General features: G+C 42.0%; 1 protein-coding gene across 6 annotated transcripts in view; it reads left to right on the top strand.

Annotated features, from left to right (window-relative positions):
• The window catches only part of CALD1 (caldesmon 1), a 171,228-nt gene that overhangs the window by 130,953 nt on the left and 17,605 nt on the right, over window positions 1–22,670 (top strand). For 4 of the 6 annotated variants that reach the window (XM_015627956.3, XM_015627957.3, XM_033514189.1 and 1 more), the window contains 4 exons: window positions 11,593–11,739; window positions 12,964–13,990; window positions 14,587–14,661; window positions 19,159–19,301. In XM_015627956.3, coding sequence (XP_015483442.1) covers window positions 11,593–11,739; window positions 12,964–13,990; window positions 14,587–14,661; window positions 19,159–19,301 — 1,392 coding nt within the window. The remainder of the gene's footprint in view (window positions 1–11,592; window positions 11,740–12,963; window positions 13,991–14,586; window positions 14,662–19,158; window positions 19,302–22,670) is intronic. The other 2 variants (XM_015627960.3, XM_015627961.3) reach the window with 1 other exon arrangement.

The raw sequence follows: 22,670 nt of genomic DNA, 5'->3' as shown, positions 1-22,670 counted from the left end.
AATTTCTGTGGAAATGTGGTAACAGGTTGGACCAAACTCTGTGTGAGTAGGAATTCAAATTCTCTTATGCTTGTCCTAATTCTCTGTTGTGCCAAGTATTTGTCATTTTTATTTTTTTTTTGTTGCCAAATCCTTGCTTTACAAATGCTGTACTTTCTCAAAGGTACATGAAATATAAATTTGCTATCCAGTGCTTGGATTTTGGCCCCTCCCAGTGCCTTTTGGCTGCATGAGTTAAATTCAGCAAGAACTTTCATAAAAAGGATAAATGGAATTGCATCTCCCTTGGGATGGAGTTGGTGTGTGTCTGTGAATGGTTACTGTGGATTGCTGGGAAGAGGATGAAGAACTTGGGTGGAAGATGAGGAGGACCTTGGATGAACCATGGTTGGATCAAGTGTAAGGTCTGTTCTCTGGTGTTGCTTCTAAGGATCCATCTACTGTACAAATGCCTCCAAAATCCACCTGCTGTGCAAATGTCATAGAAATCTCAGTGAAACCCCAAAACACTGTGTCTTGCAGTCCAGTTGAGAGGGGAGAAGCTTTGACTGTGAATCAAGACCAAGTTCCACAAGAGCTGGTGTTGAATTGACATTCAGGTCAGTGCCATCGACACATGAGACCAGAGAGGGAGCAGTGAGAGCTGTGGCACACAGAAGCCTTCCTGTGTGACTTCTTACACTTTCTCTAGGACTAAAACCTCTCTGGTTTTAGTGGAGTGGAGCTCCCCAGTGGAGCTGGGCTTTTCTCACTCCATCCTGACCAAGTCTGATGGAGCTTTCTGTACCTGTTGAAGCTTGAGAAGCAGAAGGGTGTGGCAGCAAGTGGCCTCCTTGTTTCCCAGTGGTGGGGTGATGACCCTGAACCCCATTTCTCATACTTTCAGGCATTTAAGTGTATCTCACTTCACAGCCCAGTGCTTCAAAAGGTTCCAGACTGTCTTGAGCCTTGCTGACCCCTGTGAAAAGTCCAAGATGCTTTTGCAGTGACATGGCCACAGGATCCCCTGGGCTAAACTTGCTTTTGGTCCTTGCTTTTCTATTTCCCAGCAGGCACACCTCTTTTTAAAAAGTGTAGACTACTGACTTGGAAATACCTAGCAACAGAAGGCATTATTTAAAATGTAGAGGAGAGACAGGCCATCACTTGATCCGAGAGAGCTCAGGGGAGTGTGTCTCTTTGTTCTGAATGCCAGAAAAAGGCATTTCAGGATAATTCTGTCAGTGGATTTCACGTGCTTTCAAGAGCAGCAATGGAAGTCAGCTCAGTGCAGCTGTTGGGGATGGGACTGGGAGGAAGGAGTGCACATACCTACAACAGCTCCTTGCTGGAAGAGCTCCTTCTGGATGCAACAGGTTTTTGAAGCAGGTGTGAAGTAGTGCAGCCAAAAGACAACTGTATCTGCTCTGTGGTTTAGACTAAAAGAAGTACATTCATCTATATATCTCTTTTTCCATTCCATAAACTGGCATTGTAATAACAACAGCGCACAGAAGTCAGAAGGGTTGCAAGGGTTGCTCAACATTTGTAAAACATGTTGAGATCTTTTGATGGAAAGAATTTAACAAGTGCCAAGAGCCATTGATCTGCATTCACTTCTGGAATGCAATGGATTATACCAGAAGCCTTGGCTAAAACATCTGTGGGTGTGTATGTTTAATGGTGAATTTTTTGATTAGCCTTTCTGTAAAAATGTCAGTTGAATCTGTTAGATGGCTTTGCTTCTTGGTGATGGAAACTGCTCAGGGCTTGTCTCCTCTCACTTTTGGGATCAGATCCTCCTTTGGCTGCCCTTGCAGTCTGTTTCCATTGGCTGTATTGCTTTTTTATCACAGCAGCTCTTTGCTATCCTTCCTGTCTGGATGCTTACCTTTGTAAAGTGTTTTCCAACAGCTGTTTCTGACTGGCTTCCTGTGTGGAACTGCTGTTCCAGAATGAAACTGAAATTATCAGCAGCAACAACAAAAAGGGTGCAATAATAACTGTTGGGGTTTGAAAGCACACTGAATAGTGCAGAAAAGCCCCTCACCCTGTCCCTGTATCTCCAAGGGGCAGTTTCTCTGTGTTAGGTGCCTCTTTACTATGTCCTTTTGGAAGTCTCCAGGCTGTGGGCTTTTTTAGGGCAAGAAAATAGTTATTTTCTACTGACTCCTCTTTTTTATCTGGATACTTTCTGTGAACAGCATGTAAGTAAATAATTTATTAGTGAATCTTTGAAATGGAAGAGGTTTCTGTTGGATGCTAGAGTTCTGTGAAAAAGGTTGTTCCCCCTCCTTTTTTTAAGGAGCAGTGGCTTTTAGATTTGTATTTGCAGTGTGATTAATCATCTCTCATGAGCTCAGTCAGCTTTCCAGACAGGATCTCCAACACTGAGTTTGGTAATTTCTTACGAGTAACTTCTCTGGAATAAGGATTACAGTGAAGCAATACGAGAAGAACAAGCACATCTAAGGGAAAACTAATTGAAAGTTGAAAGCCAGGGTATTTTATTGTGTTTATGTGGGTGTAGTTACAATGGCTGCATTTCAAACTTCCAGCTGTTTCATTTGCACAGTGCTGTTACACGATGTCTGCAAATTGTTGTAGCATTCAAAGTGCTGTATTTGATCTGTGTATGTGATCTCTACAGACCTGTTTTATGGAAAGCTCCTTTACCTTCCATGGAGGTGAAAGACACATCAGGATTAGCTTTCACAGGGATGCATGGAATGTATCTGCCCCTAATCCCGTTAGCAAGTGATGGGATCTGCACTAATAATTCCTCTGCTGTCTCACCAAAAGTGTCTCCTGATCACCTGGGCTGTTGACAGCAGGCTTCTTAAACACCTCAGAAAGAGAGAGATGCTTGCCCATGTTAAAAGCAAACAGCCATGAATTTCCCTTGAAACAAAATCCACACCTGCACAGCATCCGTGAGTTGTGTGCGTGGGGAATTGGTACCAGAAAATGTTGAGACATCTGATTTTCATTACTTTTTTTTTTTTTTTTCCCATTCACCACATGTAGTACTGGATGTATTTGTAATGCCACATTTCCCCTCAAGTGGTTTATTTCAGTTAGCATAAGGGTTCACAGTCTGCTCTGCTTTGGTGCATGTTCTGGTCTTGCATTTCATCTGCTATCCTGTTTGTGGCATTTATTTCAATATTTAATCTGAAATAAATCTGTGGTTTGTTAAGGCTGTGTCCTCCTGGTGCATATTTTAGGCTGAGAAGAGCGGATAAAAAAAGATTATTCTATTATTATCTGAATAATTATCTGGTAAAATTATTTTTCCAGACTCCCTGTGTGCAAACACATGCCTTGTACATTGTTCATCAGCACAGAGCTTGCTGTATTTCTGAAAGCTTCGACAGACATCCTCAGGGACCAGTCTAGCTTTGAGAAATTGTCATTTATTTACAATCTCTATTGCTCTGGGAAAGACAGAGCAGTTTTGATGTTTCACAGAGGCCAGAGTAATGGTAACACCCATACCTTCAATGGAGCAAGCAATAAAAGCAGAGTTCTGACTGTTTGTAGGTGTTTCAGAGCACAGAATGCTTCAATTTCTGAGTGATGTGTAATCTGGGTAGTCACAACCTGCTGTGTTACAGTTTCCCTTCTCTCAGTCATGGAGGGTTTTTGGACAGCCCTGTGAACCTGGCTGGGTGTTGGTGACATCCACTTGCCCAGTCCTGCTGCTTTCACTGTCCTTGTGTCCTGTCCTCCTTTCCCTTTTCCCCTGTTCTTCCACTATTTCTCCATCAATCTTCCTTTATTGTGCCCTGCAGGGATGGAGGCTCCTCATCCCTTTGTCTCCTCTCTCCCTGCCCACAGTCCAGGGAGATGCTCCTGCAGACCTAGTCTGCTATTCCTGCTTCCACATTCCTCCTTCCTGCCCCACTCAGTATTTCTGTCCCACTCTGTTCAAATCCACAATGAATTTCAGGGTCAGTCCTAAAACAGAGACTGCTGGTGTGGGTATGAAGCCATCCAAACTGATCTGCCCTGGGCACAGCAGCATCTCAGTGATAGATGAAAAGAACTCCTTTCAGGGTGGGTCCAGCACTAGTGCTGCGCTTTGTCCTTGATATAAATCCATGTGATGCCGTGAATTTTCTTCCCTTCACACTCACCTGCTCTAGAGTCCTGGCTTGTGGTTCTTCATCATACCCTGCAAAGCCTGGTGGGCAAGAGAAGAAAATGTGTGAGTGCAAAAGGCAATTCTGCTCAGAAAATGTGAAAACCCAAGCCCTGTTCCATCTCCAGTTTCACAAGCTTCTTGTTTTGTCAGGGTGGATGGTGAATAAATACATGCTGGAAGTCGATTGTGAGTAGACTGGGCATGGTGATGGAGGAGTGGGGTGTGTGACTGAGATTGGTTTGGATATTAATGTTTCATTCCTCAAATAAGTGATTCTCTGAGTTAACTTTCATAGTCTTTCTCCTTACATGATAATCAGTGGAGAAGGAGCAGGTTGAAATTAAAGAAGTCTCATGTGGATGAGACCTTATCCCCACAGTCCTGCACTTCTTAAAACACAGCGCTCTTAAAATGCAGCAATCCTCTTAATCTTTATGAAAGAAATAAAGTCCCAGCACTGGTTTGTTGAGAGGCTCTCTATTTCCTAGAGTGCTGCATTAAAGAAGTTTTCAAAGGGTGAAAATAGATAAGCAGATGAAATTGAAGGCTGGGTTTCCAGGACAGGAATACATACATGATTTATTATAATTCAGTTTGTGCTTTCCTGAAGTCATCAATTTGTTCTTGTTTGAACAAATTCTGATTCTTGTTTGAACAATTTCTGACGATGCATTGTACTGCTTTGGAATAAAAAAAAATAACACCAGAAGTAAATATTTTTTTTTTAAAAAAAAAAGAGTTTAAACTGTATTTTTTCAAAAAATATTGCCTGCTGCAGCTACTGGGCTAAACTGCACATTGAGTTAGATCTTAATTTTGGATGCAATCAGTAAGCTAGCAATTTGAGGTATAAAAGTGCCTTGAAAGCCACATTAAATATAGCAGCCCAAAACCACAAGAAAGAAAACTTCTTATTTGTCTTTGTAGAAATTGTGGATTGTACATTCTAGGGCAAATCCTGTAGAGCCTGACTTCTGCCTCAGCCAGGCAAGATGCCCATTGCTCTCAAGTCATATGCCTGAAATATTCCTTACTGGGTAAGGCTGTGGCATAAATTATTTTGGATTTTATATGCAATAAAGCACTAGAAGCTGGAGGTGGTGGCAGCAAGCAATTTGCTCTGGAGTCAACAAATCCCACATTAACCACAGCGGAATGCACGCTGATTGGGTTTTGCTCCCGCTTTTTCACGTTTGGAAAAGCAAGCTTGTTGTGTACACTCTTTTGCCTGTTTGCTGTCTGCCAGGGAAACAAAAATCTGGGTGAGCTCCACCAAGCTTCAGGAAAAACAGTAAAAAATGATCAGGTAGAAGGCACTTGGACAATTATTGTTTTCTGCTCATTTTTTTTTCTTTTTTTCATGTGAAACTCCTAAATTGGAACAGATTCGATACGCTGCTCTGCTCACCAACAGGTCAATGCCATGTCTATTGTTATGCAGTAAAACTGCAGAGCATTAGGCTTCACATATTGAGAGAATTACTCTCTTCCCCCTGGTACATTTCCAGCAGGCACTTTTATCTAAATATAATATAGGTCGGAAATTTGACATTGTTTCGGTAGCGGGAGGGTTTTACCCTTCATGTTTGCAGCCGATTTATGCTGAGGTGATTTACCAGAGCTATGTGGCTGTGGTTGGAGAATCTGCTTGCACTTCATATTATGAAAACAGATCATCAGTTTTAAGCCATGAGGAAAGGAGGGGTGGGGGGAGGTGGAAAGAAAAAAGAATGAAAAGGAAAATAGGCGCGTGCATGAGTCATTCTGCCTTTGTGCGAGCGGTGCCGTGGTGCTGCAGGCTGGATCTGACTGCCAGGCCCAGGTTTAGGGCTGGAATCAAAAACCAAAGGAGCTGAGCTGTTTTGAGCAGGAAAAAAAAAGGGAAAGACGCAGGGCATTGGAAATCTTGGATGTCTCCAAAAGTGAAATTTACGTTTTCAACGGAAAACAGTAATTTTGGGAAGTCAGGATCTTTCCAAGAGGCTTCAGTGCCATCCTCAGCAAAGAAATAAAATCTTTGGATGGTTTTGGCATTAATTATTTGGTAGTCACCAAGGATTTTTTGCTGTGAGTATGGAGTCCTTTTTTAGTTTGCATATCACTTTTTGTACTTCATTCTTCTGTGTGGTTTCATTAGATTTCAGAATCACACAGTTTGAGGGATGAGTGTACCTACCCTTTCCTTACCTGTTAAAAAACCTAAATGTCTAAAATGTCAAAAAAAGAGAAACCATAAAAAAATAATAATAATAAAAAAAAAAGGTACACCAACTGAACCTCTCTTTCCCATGTTTAACTCTTTTGTCATGCAAACAAAATAACAGCCTCCCAGCCAAGTCCTTAACCAAAGTAAATAATCCAAAGGTTTTGCTTAGCTAAAACAACAAAAAAGGTGTTGTTAAAATGGCCAGAAGTTTTAGCCTTTAGGTGTTTTAGATCAAGGCTTAAGGCAGAAGCAATTCTTTTGAAGGTACAGCAGGAAATTAAGGATGCCAGGTCTGACAGAGACAATGTTCTTCTGAAAACTTACTTGATAAGTGGTTATCCTCCAGAAAAAAATAGTAATCCCTGAAATCTTTGGAGCTATGAAAAAGAAGGAAGTGTATTGGAAACACAGTATGGAATTGAAGTGAATGAGAACACAATACACTGAAAGGTGCATCAGTCTCTGTTTTGGCCTGAGAACTGTGTGCACATCTGGGTGAATTGCCTGCTCAGGAGTACAGGCTGTGTGCCTGTGGAGAATGGATGGATAAACAGAGTAAAAATATTGCTGAGACAGAGATAAGTTGTGAGCAAAATGAGAAATGTGTGCTGTTTATAAATGGAAGGCTGTAGTGTTTAAATCCAGCAGCTGCCACCGTAGAATCTGGTCCAACTTCCCACACATAACTGATAGTGGAATTTCACCATACAATGAACCCCAAAATTGGTATTATTTTGTAGTATAACTTCCAAAAAGGCATTCATCTTAATGCAGAGATGCAAAAGATGGATGTACCATCATTTCTTGTGTATGTAATTATCCCCACTGTTCAAAACATGGGCTTAATTTCCAGTTTTAATTTGTTTTCATTTCCAGCCATTGGTTAATTTTATCCACTTGTCTCTCCTACATTCAATGTGAAAAAAAACAAACCACGGTGCATGTCAAATTGAGAACTATGTGAAAAATATGGGTGTTAATAACAGCATTCATGCACAGCATTGGACTGAGAACTGTGGTGGCATGTCTGCATGTCTCCAGCATAACCCCCTGTTTTCACTCACTACATCTTCTTGAAGCATGAGCATTTGGGACTGAAATTCTGCTCATTCCCCCATAAGAATGAGTCTTCTTGAGCAGGTCTGAGTGGAATGCTGGGGTGAATGATTAGAAAAAACAGTTTTCCCCACAACTGCCCCCCACCATTCAGCACATTTTTAGATATGACTTGAATGAAATACAGCTGAGATTGGCACACAAAGCCCTCTGTGGAAGCATCCGTACTTGTTATGGTTTGCTTTTTTTTTTTTTTTTGGAGGTGAAGATTGATCAGTTGTTTATATTCAGGTTTTTATGTGCCTATCATAACACAAATTAAGCAAACAATAAAAAGATTAAAGACATATGTAATCATAAACAAAATGGGCCTGAATATCAACAGTGACACAAAGAACGCTCCCCACTGGGTGTTTTAACAAAGCCCATCCTCACCCCACCCATCCTTTCAGGAAGAGCCTGGGTAAATAGAAAGACTTTCTAAGAGCACAGAAGGCCAACAAATTCAACTTTTATAGACTGAGTCTGGCAGTGAAGTTTGTCATTGAGGACATTTTACTGACATCCTCCATCTGACATAAATTTGGAGACGCAAATCAACAGAAATCGCTTCAACTGCTGTGGTCTCACCTAACAAAGGGCAGAGGTCCTGGAAGAGGGTTAGGTCACAAGCTGGAGGTGCAGCAGCGTGGTACAGGATGAATGATCTCATTTCTTGGGGTGGACCACAGAGAAAATCAATCTGTAATACATGCAAAAGCTTCAGGATAACAAAGTAGTGTGGGAAAGAGCTGAATAAGTGCAATTGTGTCTATTTGGGTCCATGTTGTGAGGGTGCTGCTGAGAATGCAAGGTGTTTCTGCAGGCCTAAAAACCAGACTGACATTTGAGTGAACCATGGAGGACAGAAGAGGCAGATATGAGCTGCCTGCTTAAGTTAAAAATCTTAAAGGCTTTTTTCTCTGTTTGGAGTTTTTTCATGGGTTTCTGACACTCTTGAAATGGAGTCTGAGTTCAGATCCACAGCAATTCTTTCTCCCTGCTTCTTCTAGAATGGAGTAGTGTGATCCAGCTCAAATTAGGCAGGTTTTTTCCACTCCTGTGAAAAATGAAAAAAATTGGATTCATCAGGTTTATTTATGACTCACTGAGGGCAGATTGTGCTACAAATGATAAAGTTTAATCAGAATACACACTGTTTAGAATGGGGACCAGATCTTGCCCTGTCTTCATAAATTGCCTACTGTAGCAAGCCTATGAGCTTGATCAGGAAATTTCAGTGCTGTCATAATTCAGACAATAATAATAATGTTGTAGAACTGGGAAGGAACTCCAAACCCAAAGTGCATTAGATAATGCTCGAGCTGATTTGTGGTTTCAAGTGGAAACTGGTTAAAGCTGGATTGTATGAAATGGTTTCAGCCCCATAATCATCCCAGCTATTACCAAGTTCCTTGCTGGGTTATCACTTTGCATAAATTCAGTGTTTGGTGTAAAATACAGAGTGCTGTATTGCTCTGAGAAAGGTCTGAAGCAAATGGCCACATGTCCTGTGTTCTCAATCCAGCAGATTTATTTTTCACTCAAAAAAATACCATTCACCCCGCCCATTCAATCTGAGGACAACATTTTTAGACTTGGATACTAATGAGATTTGTTGTTGAGCTCTTCAGGTCTGGGATTTCAGCCCTTGAGAGTTGGCACTCGATGATCCTCATGGGTCCTTTCCAACTCAGAATAGTCAGATATTCCACAAGAGAGTTGTATCAGCAGGCTTGGCATACCTTTTTTGACCATGACCTCTTTTGAGATCATGCTGTGTTGTGGTCTCAGTGCCTGAGACAGCTGGAACAGCTGATTGTGGAGAGATGCTTGCCTGCAAAGCCGCGTGAAAGGTGACAAATGGATGTCAGTTTGGCTTCATTTAGCTGCTGGGTGTGTGCTGGGCAGCAAGGCTGCTCTCCAAGGGTGGAGAAGCAACCCAGGCCAGCGTGGATCATCAGATTTCCATCTGTCTGATAAACAGAGTTGAAATCTTGGAGAAATACTTTTTATTATTTACTCCTAGTCTGAAGAATGTCAAAAGATGTAGGCAATTGGAAGATAAGCTCTGAAGAGCTCCCAAGTTGATTTGGCTCGTGGTGGGCTGCTACAGGGATCTGTAACAGTGGCAGAATGAGGGTCACTCTTTACACTGAAAGCAGTGTTAACATAATTGTAAGGAAAACAAGAAACACATCTCTTAAAAAAACTGCAACTTGTTGTTCCCATGTTTAATCCCTTGTTGTTCCCATGTGTATATTTTCAGATTGTTGTGCAGATTGCATGAATGCTGGTGAACAGAAATGAATACTTAAGGTGATTCTCATGGATGGAGCCCATACCTGGTGTATTTGCTGGCTGTAGGAAACTGCACTGATATGGAGGAAGGCAATAGATGAGTTTAGAATCATATTAAGAGACATTTTCAGCTTTCTTAACAGATGATCTATGTGATAAGTGTCCAAGGACAGGAAGTACATATCTGTTTAATGGCTTTTGTGGGAATTTTTTGTTTAGGGTATTCTTTTGGTTTCTTTTTTTAGTTTGCTGAGCAACTGGTGCTTTAAAAAAGGCATTTTAAAGAGGCTTTTAAAAGCAGTTGTTCTCCTTTCTGTGGAGGGGTGTTTTGTGTGGGCACAGAGAGTGGAATGAACTTCATCTTTATGTGGTCTTCTCTTTCTTGTGGAAATTAAAGATCCCACTGGTTTATTATTGTATTCACATCCTTTCTGTTGTAGACCTAAATAAAATGTTGATACCCCTTGGAGCTGCTTAAAAATGGCAGGTGATTCCCTGCATCACCTTTAGGGCTTTTAATTCAGCTCCTTCCTTTCTTCCTCATCCCTCACTGTGATCCCTCATGGCTGTGCTGCTCATGGTTTGCACTCTCTTTGAGAAGAGTTGTTTCTACAAAGGGAAAGGTTGCAAGCTCTTGAAGCAGAGCACAAAAGTAGCAAATTAAATTCTATGTTGCACTCAGGATGAAAATGCTGTTCTAGGTCTAGCAAGTGACTCAGCCATGTTTTACACTTTAAATTCTTAAAGTAAAATTGGGATAAGTGATTGCTGGTCCTGTACTTTCACCCTTCTTCCAGCAAAGGAGAAAAATAATGTCAGAACACAGTGATGGGAGAGGTTTGGCCCCAAAGAGTCTGATTGATGGTTAAATCAAAATGGTTTAGTTGCTTTTAATGTTAAAATATTTGCAATGCAAACATTATCTGTACTTGGTTTTAGTCAGTGAAGAACTCTGGTTTTTTTTCCTGTTCATGGCTGCACCACTAATTTAAATATGTGACTATGTAAAGAAGAGAGACTCCTTAACCATGATGTATCAGACCACTGCCAGAAGCAAAGTAAATGAATGTCCTGACTGGGTCTGGCACATGTTGGCTTCCAAATTCACTTTCCCTGCTCAAAAAGATAAGAGGAATGCAGGCCTCTCCCTTTATCTCACACAGTAATAACCTCAGCAAAGATTTGAATGGGACACAGGATTATTAGGATTTTAAGGTCCTTTTCAAGTAGGATGAAGCTAAATGTAATCATCTGTTGGGTTAGATGAGTACAATGGGTTCTCAGCTGTAGGCTTTCATCACAGCAGCGATCTTGTGTGATTTGGCCTGGCAGGGCTCCGGGCTCACAAAAATTTTGTGGGTGTCAGATGTTTGGCACTCAGAACCGACCACTGAGAGCTGCTGTCATACTTGTGTCTCCCTGCTTTCTAGTCTTTGAGCTGTAGAATGCTCTCACCATTTTCAGAGTGTGATATTTAGGGGAGGCTGATGAAAAGCTGCTTTGCTGAGTCCAATTCCAGCTACGTGGGCCCGAGCTGCTCAAACGCTGCGGTGAGTGCTCCTACAGGAGCAGGCTAGGAGAATGTTTGTTCAGCTACAGAGCTTGGCTTTTATGGATTTGGTGTTTTCTAGGAGCCAGCTGATGGTGTGGTGTGGCTGCTGCCTTCACAGGGACTATTTTCTCAAGTTTGCTCCTGAGAAACAAAAGAAAACCAGGGTTTGAAATTATACATCTCAATTTGACAGCGTATTTTCACTAGAGCACATGGAGCAGGCACTGTAGCCACACTGTGCTGTAGCAAACTGCTTTTTGGGATTTTTTTCAGTGTCCAATATGCAATAAGACCTTTGTTTCCCTGTTGCAGGCTGTCCTACCAGAGAAACGATGACGATGACGAAGAAGCCGCCAGAGAACGTCGCCGGCGGGCTCGGCAGGAGAGGCTGCGGCAGAAGGAAGAGGGAGATCTCTCAGGAGAAGTAACAGAGAAATCCGAGGTTAATGCCCAAAACAGGTAAATGTCTGATGCTGTTTCCTGTTCAAGCCAATGGTAATTTTTGTTCAGAGCAGAGAAGTATCTGGAAGAGGTTTGCTTTGGTGCTTGAATTTGAAATACTGGGTGTCGCCCTGATAATGTTTTCAGTTTTAGTTACTTTCCCATGAAAGTCCTATAAACATAAGTTGTTTATCACATTCCTTCTAAGAAATGTCTTTTGATGGACACTTCTCATGACCAGTGTGCCTGGGAAGGTGTAACTTAATTATCCAATCCCTGGTCATTGCTGAGAATCTATAAATACTGGAGTCAGAGAATGAAAGACAATTTTTTGTTCTGACATTGAGAGTGTTTGTTTGAATAATTTCATGTCCTTTAGTGACAACTGGGTTTGTCTGTCCTTAAAATGAAGACGGACTTCACACTGAGGATCACCCTGGCTGTGTCTCCATGGTAGGGTGGGAGCATGGCTGACTCTGGGCTTGAGGCCATGCTCATGGCCCATATCCAGGTGTCTGTGGGGTGATTCAGCTGGGGCTCGTGGTGGCTCTCAGATTCTCTCAGGCCTCACAAAACACCACATCTTTGGTTCTGCTCACAGGGGTCATGGTGCTGTGTAGCCAAAGAGCTGGGTGGCAGCTAGTCCTCAAGCTGTGGCTGCAAAATGCCTGCAGGGTGCTGGGTGTGAGTTCTAGACTTAGCACTGGCCAGGAATGAAGAGCAGAAAAGCTCATGGAAGGAGCTGACACTTGGAATCATGGAATCATCAAAGCTGGAAGAGACCTTGAAGGTCATCAAGTCAACCCAGCAGTGCCCCTGTAGCCCCTAAACCACGACACCACATCACTCATGTCACCAGCCTCTTGTCACAAGATGAGTGGCCTTCCTGTCTGTCCATCACTTCAGTTTAGTTTCACATGGTCGCAAATAATACACCCAGATTTCCAGTGGCCATAACACAATTGATAGAGGAAACCAGAATTGTGATGGCAAGTGCTCGTAGATGCTGAGCACAGGAAGTGATTTATTTCAGGCAAGGAGAATGGATATAGATTAGCAAAAACAGCAGCTGAATTTTGAATTTTTTGTGTAACCTGTCGTGTTTGTGTAGCCTGTTGTGTTTCCCAGCCCAAGAATGATGTTACAGCAGGATTTTTTCCTCGAAACAGTGAAGTGCATATTGTTAGAAAGAATTTTTTATTTTTTTTAATTTTTTAATGCAAACCTTTCCCTTCTATGTAGTGTGGCAGGAGAGGAAAGCAAGCGCTCTACAGATGATGAAGCTGCTTTGTTGGAGAGGCTGGCGAGACGGGAGGAGAGACGCCAGAAACGTCTGCAGGAAGCCCTGGAACGCCAAAAGGAATTTGACCCCACGATCACAGATGGGAGCTTGTCACTGCCCAGCAGGAGAGAAGTAAACAATGTGGAAGAAAATGAGACCACGGGGAAAGAGGAGAAGGCTGAAACGCGCCGAGGACGCTGTGAGATTGAGGAGACGGAAACAGTTACCAAATCGTACCAAAGGAACAACTGGAGGCAAGATGGGGAAGAGGAGGGAAAAAAAGAAGAAAAAGACAAGGAGGAGGTACAGGAGGAGAAACCAAAGGAGCTCCCCATAGAGGAAAATCAGGTAGATGTGACAGCAGAAAAATCCACAGATAAAGAAGAGGCAGTAACTGTAAATGCAGAGGAGCACAAAGCAGAGAATGATACAAATGCTGTGCCAGAAGGGACGCAAAGTGTAACTGATGCTGTTGATAAAGAGAAGCTTAGGGATGAGGAAAAGGCTGAGGAAGAAAGGAAAGAAGCAGAGGAAAGGGAGAGGTTAAAAGCAGAGGAAGAGAAGAGGGCAGCTGAGGAGAAGCAAAAAGCAGAGGAAGAGAAGAGGGCAGCTGAGGAAAAACAAAAAGCAGAGGAAGAGAAGAGGGCAGCTGAGGAAAAACAAAAAGCAGAGGAGGAGAAGAGGGCAGCTGAGGAGAGGGCTAAGGCAGAGGAGGAGAAGAGGGCAGCTGAGGAAAGAGAGAGGGCTAAAGCTGAAGAGGAGAGGAGGGCAGCTGAGGAAAAACAGAAAGCAGAGGAGGAGAAGAGGGCAGCTGAGGAGAGGGCAAAGGCAGAAGAGGAAAAGAGGGCAGCTGAGGAAAAGGCTAAACTAGAAGCAGAGAAATTAAAGCAAAAACAAAAGATGGAAGAACAGAAAATAGAAGATAAACAGGTAAAAGAGAAGAAAGTAGAAGACGAAAAACCTCAAGCAGCTTTCTTAAAAAAGCAGGTACAGTAAACATTTTGCACCAAAATAAGACACCTGTGGTTTGTGTGAAATGTAATGCAAGAAAAGATGGAATTGGAGTTTCCTCACAGATCTAGTCCTGTACTGAAGTTACTAATACTTGTGCTGTCGCTCTCTCTTAAAAATCAATCCCCTCCTGCTTGCCAATAATTCAGTGCACAGTGGGCCTGACCTCACTCCATCCAGGAAAACCTTGCACGTTCAGAGCTCTGCATGTGCTTTTGCTGCCTTTTTCCCCCCTGAGCTGCTATAAACTGGCCTGACTCAGTAACAGATGAGGTGGAGGCAGGCACACCTTGGCAGGAAATATTCCGAGCGCCTGCGGAGCTGTGTGAGGAATGCTGTGCGCTAAGGACGATGTGAGGAAGGGCTCTGTGCACACTGAGCATGGAGAAAAGCCCAGGTGGGGAGGAATGGGAGGATTTGGAGAGGGTGGAGGGGGCACAGCAGCACATGATGGAGTTGTGGCTGCACACTGGATTGGTACGTGAGCACAGCGCGGAGAAACGAGAGGCGTAAAGAGGTGCGGTGTTTTTGCGTTAAAAATAAAAATTATTGAAAACCCCCCAAAAAAAAAGGAGGAAGAAAAAGTGGAAGCTAAAAAGGAAAAGCTGCCAGAAGAGAAGCTCCAAGCTACCTCCATAAAAGATCAGGTAACTGATAAACCACTGATTTAGATGTGAAAGGGAAGCTTGAGATATGAAAGCAAATAAGGCACCTTTAAGTGAAAGTTGCTTCTTCAGCAAAGTACTTAAGCTTGTGTTCCACTTCAAGAATATGGGTAATCCTGCTGAAATAAATAGGGATGAAGCTCCTTAAGTGCTTAAAATTAAGTAAATTCTTAAGTAGTTTATTCTTTTGGGGCTTTAGGACCAATTCCTGTTTGTCTTAAAACAAATATTCCAGGAAACTCAGTTCAGTCAACAACACAAGTATGGTTTTCCCTCTAGGGATGAATTTTTCAGGACAGTATCAACTAATCATCCTGGTTTCCTCTCACTTTACTGTGAACTTTTTCCCTATAAAAAAAACCCTGCTATAATAATAACAATTATCATCATCATTATCATCAATTAATAATAATAATAATCATAATGATAATAATAATAATAATCTAGGCCTCTTGGCCACCTGACTGCCTTAACTAATAATTCCCCTGCAAGCTGCAATACCCCATGATACAAAAACCGTGCATACCCAAGATTCTTCTTTTGTTTTAAAGAGAAAAATCTACCAAATGTACTGCATTGCATTTCCACTGTAAACACAGGAGCTGGTGCCATGGTGTTTTACTGTATGGTAAGTAAATAAGATTTGGGGACCATTTGCTCTTCAGGGGACAGCTGGACACAGAGCAGTGCTCAGTGATGTGCAGCAGTTTTGAGAGCCAAAAAGGTCTCAAATCCTTTGGGACCAGGATCAGGTCTCAAAACTACCCCTGATCCTGGTTAGGGGAGACTGCTCAGAGCCTTGGAAGTTTGGACCCATTTGAGTTTGGAACATGCTGTAGATGCTTAGCTCACCCTCAGAGAGCGGTGAAGAAATAGCTGCACAAAAAAAAAAGAGGGGATGGATTATATTAGGAAGACAGAACCCATTTCCACAATTCACTTCTGCATGCAATCTTTGAATATTACAAGTAAATGTAAAGAGGAGTCTGTAGCTGACCACAAACTTTGATTTGTGGGGAACTTGAGACACAGTTGTCCTGCTTGTTTTTATGTAGAGCTGGGCCAGCTCTCCCTGGAGCTCTCATCATGCTTTTAAAACCTACCCACTGGGCTAGATTATTCCAGGAAATTGGCAAGACTTATAAAAGTTACTTGTGATTTTAGTGTTTCCATCTTTGGATGCTGAAGCTGAGACAACTTAATAGAATCCCACTTCTGCTGCAATGCTGAATACCCATCCTGAGCATTCAAAATGTCTTGAGAATCTCAGTTGTTGTTTCTTTACATGTGAACAAAAATTGATGGTCAGGCAAGATCAGGATTTGTATCCCATCTCCACTTCTCCCCCCCATTTCCAGGACATTCAAATTCAATGAAGTCTCTTTCTGAATGTGCCTGCAGCTAAGAGGATGCCAGTGTTTCATGAATAAGACCATGAGGGAATAGAATGTGTCTGAATAATCAGGTTTTGCTTTTGCTTTGGACCACAAAGTTCAGGTTTTGATTAATTTGGCAAGGGAAAAAAAAAAAAAAAGAAGTCTCTTTTTTTGAACTTCTGCAGAGTTTTTGGTTCTTAAAAGTGACCTGAGAAGTTCACAAGAACAAGCTTTCTCATGATGTGAGACTCCTGGTATTTCCTGCTTCCAGTTTGGCTAGACATGCTGCAGCAGTTGCTTTTCTCATGGTATTTGGGGATGGCAGATGACTCTGCAGGGAAGCCCTAGACCCAGATGCCCACAGCTTTTAACTCACCAAATAACAGAGCCCAAGTAAGGAATCAGATCTGCCAGATGGGCCTCCAGCCTCAATAACTGATTTGCTTCAGTCTGAAGGTGTTCAAACTCAAGATTTAGAAATCTCAGCTCTCAAATAACAGCATAAAAATCTATCAGAAAACAGGCAGTATAGAAAGGGATAAAAATATCAATACATAAAGCTGGAAATTTGTTAACCATACCTTTGGTTGTGTTCTAGATTGATATCAAGATTTTGAGAACATGTGAACTATTTCAGTTCAGGTGATAACACTGGTCTGCTCCAAGTGGAGTTCTTTTTGAATTCAGCAGAAGCTGAATTAGTCTGTAATGTAGGGAAGCAGTGAGACAAGGCAAAGAACTTCATCTGTTGCCTGCCTTTGGAATGAGATACAAAGGTTTCTGCTTCTTTGCTAATCGATCTCTGCTTTGGTATTGAAATTAGGAGAAGGATTGAGCCCAGAAGATGTGAAATGCTTCTGTGATATCTTGTTTTACCATCTTTTTGAGTAAAGAGGCCAAGCTGTGTTAATGGTTCTCTCAAATGCAGACACATTATCATAAATCCTCCTGCCTTCTGAAATGCTATTTCCTAACCTATTACTTTTTAAACTATATTGTTTTAATATTAGTTTTCTCAGTGATTTCAATTAAGATGTAAGAGATACAACCCTCCCCAGTGGACCTGAATACATAAGGCAGCTGCAAGTGTTGGCTTTTTAAAGAAGACTTAGGAAGGTCTTGATGAAAATCTCAGCAAAGGAAACCTAATGCCCTCAAAATCCCAGGACAGGCATCCTGGCACAAGAAACCTTGCACCAATCAGCACCTCTGCTTTCAGCATCACCCAGACTGGGGCTGAAGGGTCGAAAGATTTTTAGCAGGCAGCAGAGCTGTGAACACCACCACCAGCTCACCCCCATCTGGCAACGCCCAGAAGATGATGCTGTCTGATGGCATTCACCAGGATAAGTGAACATCCCTGCTTGTCTCAGCCCAGAAAACAGCAGACCATTCCTTGAGGCGCTGGCAGTCGTGGCCTGGCTTGCAGCAGTTGCAGCATCATGGCCAAGGAATGCACGGCCAGGGAAGCTGAACTCGCCTCTTGTCCGGCAGGGAGCTGCTGCCAGCTCCTGTTGGCAGGAGAGGGTGGGAAAAGTCTGCACCGCTGCTGCCTGCTCTCAGAGCAGAGAAAATGCCTGTGTTGGTTGTGTCCAGCATCCCCCAGCAGCAGCAAATCTGCTGAAATGGTTTAACCATCCCGAGCTCAGCTAAAACGCGGCGGTGTCCGTCGCATCTCTCGGAGCAGCAGCCTGGCCTCAGGTGAAGTCAGGCACTGACTCTGGGGCTTCATCTGCACCTCATCCAGTGCCCGAGGAGGATCTGGGCTTTGAAGACCCTGAACTCATCCTTCAGTAATGATCTTGCTTCTCATCAGTACTTTTTTCCACTCCACATCAGTAAAGGTTTTGCTTCTCCAGGAGTCATTCTCTGGTGAGGAAGAACAGGAATTTCTTTTCATTTGGGGTGTGAAGTTGTCTTCTACTTTTTTATTTCAAGGTGCATCTTAAGCCACCTCTAAGAGCACCTGTGTTGCAGACAGGGCTGTTACAGAAGTTCTTTATCTTTCTAGTTAACTAATGAGATTGCAATAGGCTTCCAAACTATTTTTTTTCTAAAGGTCTGCATTTCAATTCTACACAGAAGGTATTTCTTTCCAGTTAGAAGCTTTCTTCAGCACAGAGCTGGGGAAAGCAAATAAATACTATGGAGTTAACGTTTCATCTTCTGCTGTTGAAAGTTTGTTTTGGCTGGCAGTCTTAACTAACAGAGGATATTTCTACCTGAGGATACATAACTTAAATCAATTCACTTTCTCCTTTTACCAGCATCTAGCCACGACTCAGCTTGCTGGGCTCAGGCCATCTGTGGTATTGATAAATACTTCAAGCTCATAACTCTGAAGGAATACTGGAGAATGAAATTTATCCACAAAATATTCTTGATCACTATTAAGAATCATGAGACAAAACTTTTTAAGGATAAAGGGAATTTTTACTGGTGTTTTCCAGAGCACTTCCTTCTTCATAGGTTTAAATATTCATGTCTTATAATGCTACCCATGACCAGCCCCAGGCAGGACTGTGCTTTTTGTCAGAGTAAGTTTTGCTCTGACATAAAGATGATTTTTTGTTTTGGCCATTGTTCTTGCAATAATGAAGTATCCCACTGCTGTGACACTGAGAGTGAACTTTGTCAAACAAGCTTGACACTTGTTGGAGGTTATGTGTTACTTTTATTGCACCATTGCCCTAAACCTGGTACCAAAAATGTATTGGCAAGTCCCAGAGAGTTTGCAACCCAAAATCTTAAGAAGCAACAGGTGAATGATGCTGCAGTGGGAGGGAGGAGTGGGGGTGCAGCTGCAGAGAGAAGCAGTCTGGTGGCACAGTCCCATGGCCACAGCAAACTTCTATAGAAAACTGATAATATTATTTTCAGGATGCTTTGACCTGGAATTCAGGTCAGGACAGTAAAGTGATAGTTGGTCACAGTTCAGAGCTTTGCAGACCACTTCTGCTCTATAGCATGTAAACAATTTGAAGACAGTTGCCAAGAAATTCGTGTTTCTCTGCTCTTATTTAGAATGCCTCACTCTGACTTTTTTATTTTTTTTGTGTGTGTCTTGTGTTTTGCTCTGTGATTTGTGCTGTCTTCTGAGCAGGTAAAAGATGACAAAGGCAAAGCACCCAAAGAGGAAATGAAAAGTGTCTGGGATCGCAAGAAGGGCGTTCCTGAGCAAAAGGCGCAGAACGGAGAGCGTGAGCTCCCCGCCTCCAAACTCAAACCAACTGAGAACGCTTTTGGGTGAGTCCCAAGGGAAAACTGGGCTTGCCTGAGCTCCAGCAGATCAGGAGCCATCTCTGGGTCCCTGCTTGTGGCACTGAGTGGAGGAACTGGGCTGGCAAGGTCAGAGTGGCTCGGGTGCTCTCTGGGTTGTGGTTCTGTAGTTTCTAAGCTGTCCCCACCCTGCTGCAGCAACAAAGCCCAAAAAGCAGATGGAAATGGCCCTGCTCTCTCAGTGGAGACAAGAGGCTTGCATTTGCTTTGCTGAGGCTTTCCTTGCTTATTTCTAATATCTACACAGAGGCCAATAATGACAAAAACCCTAGATTTTGTGTTCTCTAATTTTTTTAGTCAGATCTCAGCTTTTGCTGCAGCCACCTATTGCAATTCAATTCAACCCTTCCAATTACCCACCTATCTTTAATCAGCAGAATAAAGCACAGTCCAGTTGGTGTCTCTAGAAAGAGCTGCTCTCTTGATTTCAAGGCAAACATTGAAATCAATGGCTTCTGTAGAAAAGCATTTACTCCAGTTAGGTAAAAACCTCTCCTAGCCAAATAATCTTTTTTATTTTAATTTTTTTTCCTTCCTTTTTATATGTTGTGTTTGAATTTTATTTTTTCTTTTTAAGGAAATATTTGGTTTATGATTATATTTGTAAATTCAAAGAAGGTAACGATTTCCTAGTGAAAATTTTATTTAAAAGGATCCTGCCTGCTAAAAGCATGGGATACATGAAATAGAAATTAAGTTCTTCTTTTTAGCAGGAAACTAGGAATGAGTAGGTTAGAAATTTAAAGTTTTCTCCTTCTGCATCCCTCTTCCTCTTTTATATTGACACAGGCAGAGGAAAGGTTAAGCTCTCCAAGCACTTTGAGAAATCTGAGCGTGGCAGATGGGATTTGCTATTGTATCTCAGTATTCCCCTCAAGATTCTTCTGGGAAAAACAAACTTTCTCAAAATAAAATGCAGTTCAAAAGACCCTGGAGACCCCCTGACCCAAGGCCGAAAGATAGGCAGCGATGGAGATGGAACAGCAGGAAATTGGCCTTGCTCAAAACTTGGGTCACATCACCAATAGCATGAGAATGATTTCCTAAAAATGTTTTTTGTTGTCTTTTCATTTGCTTTACTTCCTGTGGGGGACAGGCATTAGTGACAAAATGTAGATTTGAGTTTCCACTCCTTTTTTTTTTTGTTTTATTTCTGTTTATCTTCTACTGTTTTGTGGAAGCGTAAAGAAGCCTGTTCAACAAGTTTTTATCAGCTGAGTAGAAGATTTGGTTTGGCAACATCAGCAGAGGTGCCAGTGTTTGTTGGGTTTTTAGGTACAAATTTGGGCTCTTGGCCTGTTTTCTTATGAACTGTCCAGAGTTGGGGCCTGTCTGGAACTGTCCTTTGTTCCTTTTTTATTCATTTATTTTATTTAAATGCACACATCAGATGCTATTTAGAAAGGATATAACTTGGCTAACTTTCAGTGGTGAGAACTGAGAACAAAATAGGGCAGTGGAGGTTAAAGAAAAATGTTATCTCTCTTTGTCTACGTCAGTCAGTGAGAGAAACGCAGAATAAAATCCCATTTTATGGCTTCCCCTTCCCATTTCCCCTCCCACCTGCCTTCCTCCCTATTCTCATACAGGACTGCAAAAGTCCTAAATATGATGTAACATGCTTTTTCACATTGTTCTGACAATTTTTGGCTCCCACAAACCACTTCTTTCCTTTTCCTCCTTGTCTGAAAGCTGGCAACCAGCTTCATTTCTAAATACCAAAGAGGTGCTTAAAAACTCTTCCTCCACCCAGCACCTCAGTACTGATTTCCCAATGTCGACAGCAGAGAAGAGAGGAAACCCAAAATCTGTTGCAGAGGAGTTGGATGTGGAGGAAAATAAGGATAATTGCTGCCAGTGTATTGTTTGCTATTTTGGGTTGTGCACAACCAGTCAGGGAAGACCTGTGAGCAGCAGGGGAATAAAATAAGTTCAAAACTTTTAAATTTCCTTCTTTGTGAGGAGGCCAAAAAAATCACCCAAGGTCTGCAAAGAAGAATGTTCATTACAGATCCTGCCACTGCCTTAATCAGCTGAAAGCTGAGTAGCTGCTAATTTTATTGAGGCTGACTGCACTGAGGGCACTGAGGTCTAACCTTTCTTCTGTGCTGATGGAGAGCAGAGTGGCTCTTTCTTAGGAAAATCTTGGCAAATGTTCTTCATTCTCTTAATTCTGAAGGCCAAATGTTTGCCCTTACCAGGGGGATAATTTTGTCTATCTGAAGTGACCTCTTCCATCTTCTTTGGGTCCAAAGCTTGCAAAAAAAACTTGTCAAAACAGAGACCAAGAGGCAAAGGAAAAAAAAAATACTGGGGTTTCTGGATTTGTTTGCTGGAGTGGCTACAACCTTGCAAAGAAACAAGAAAGCCTTAAGATAGCCAGGGATTTCTTTTGTCCTGTGCAGCATTAGGTGCATTGGATCTTTGGAAATTACACAGTGCCTTGTAGAGGCTTGTGGAATATTTTGGGTTCTCAGTACTTCCGTAACCTGAACCAGAAATATTCCAGGCTGGACACCCCCTTGAAATCACACCTCAGGTATGGCTCTTCCCTTTGTTTTTAAAAGGGCAAAATGAAACTTCAAATTTCCAATGTATTCTCACAATACTTGGTCAGTTGTATTTTTCATTTAAAAAAACAAGAGTTCCTTTCTGTAATTTGGCATCACTACCTGATGCAAGCCCTTATTTGTGGCCACTCAAATTAACTTGTCATATGTTTTTATAGTGATACCATTCCTAAATCATGCATGCTGTGCTAGAACCAAATTTCATTCCAGTTGGTAAGGTCATGTTGGGGCAGAGAACTCTGTGTTAGTAGATTTTATGGTGATATTTAAACTACAAATAATTCACCTCTGGTCCTACAGCCTCTTTTATATGGGTGACTCCATCTGCATGAGGCATCTGTCTGAATGAGGAGCATCTTTGCAGGATTGGGTGTGATTGACTGGATTGCAGATTTATATGGAATCTGTTTTTAATATTGTCATCTCTAACAGTTACTGTTGGAATCTCTGATTTTTACTTGAGGTATTGCACTCTGCAACACTGGCTGCATTAATGAGGTCATTTATATGCAGGGTTTTTTTAAGATACCAACAATACAGAAAGTTTTAAAAAAATTCCATAAATACATTCATCTCCTGTCTTTTTGTCAGTAACACACTTAGAAATCTTAGTTAGCTATCTGTCAGCAGTAACATTAAACACACTTAGGGAGCAGACATTTGTCTACACACTGATGTGGTAATTATTTAACAAGGTGATCCTATCACACTCTGTTGGAAGTGTGCACTTCACCTGTGCAAATTCTTTAGGTTTGGGGACTTTTTC

This window comes from Parus major, chromosome 1A (assembly GCF_001522545.3).
Source record: "Parus major isolate Abel chromosome 1A, Parus_major1.1, whole genome shotgun sequence".
Taxonomy (NCBI): domain Eukaryota; kingdom Metazoa; phylum Chordata; class Aves; order Passeriformes; family Paridae; genus Parus; species Parus major.
This window is presented reverse-complemented; position numbering and strand designations above follow the sequence as displayed.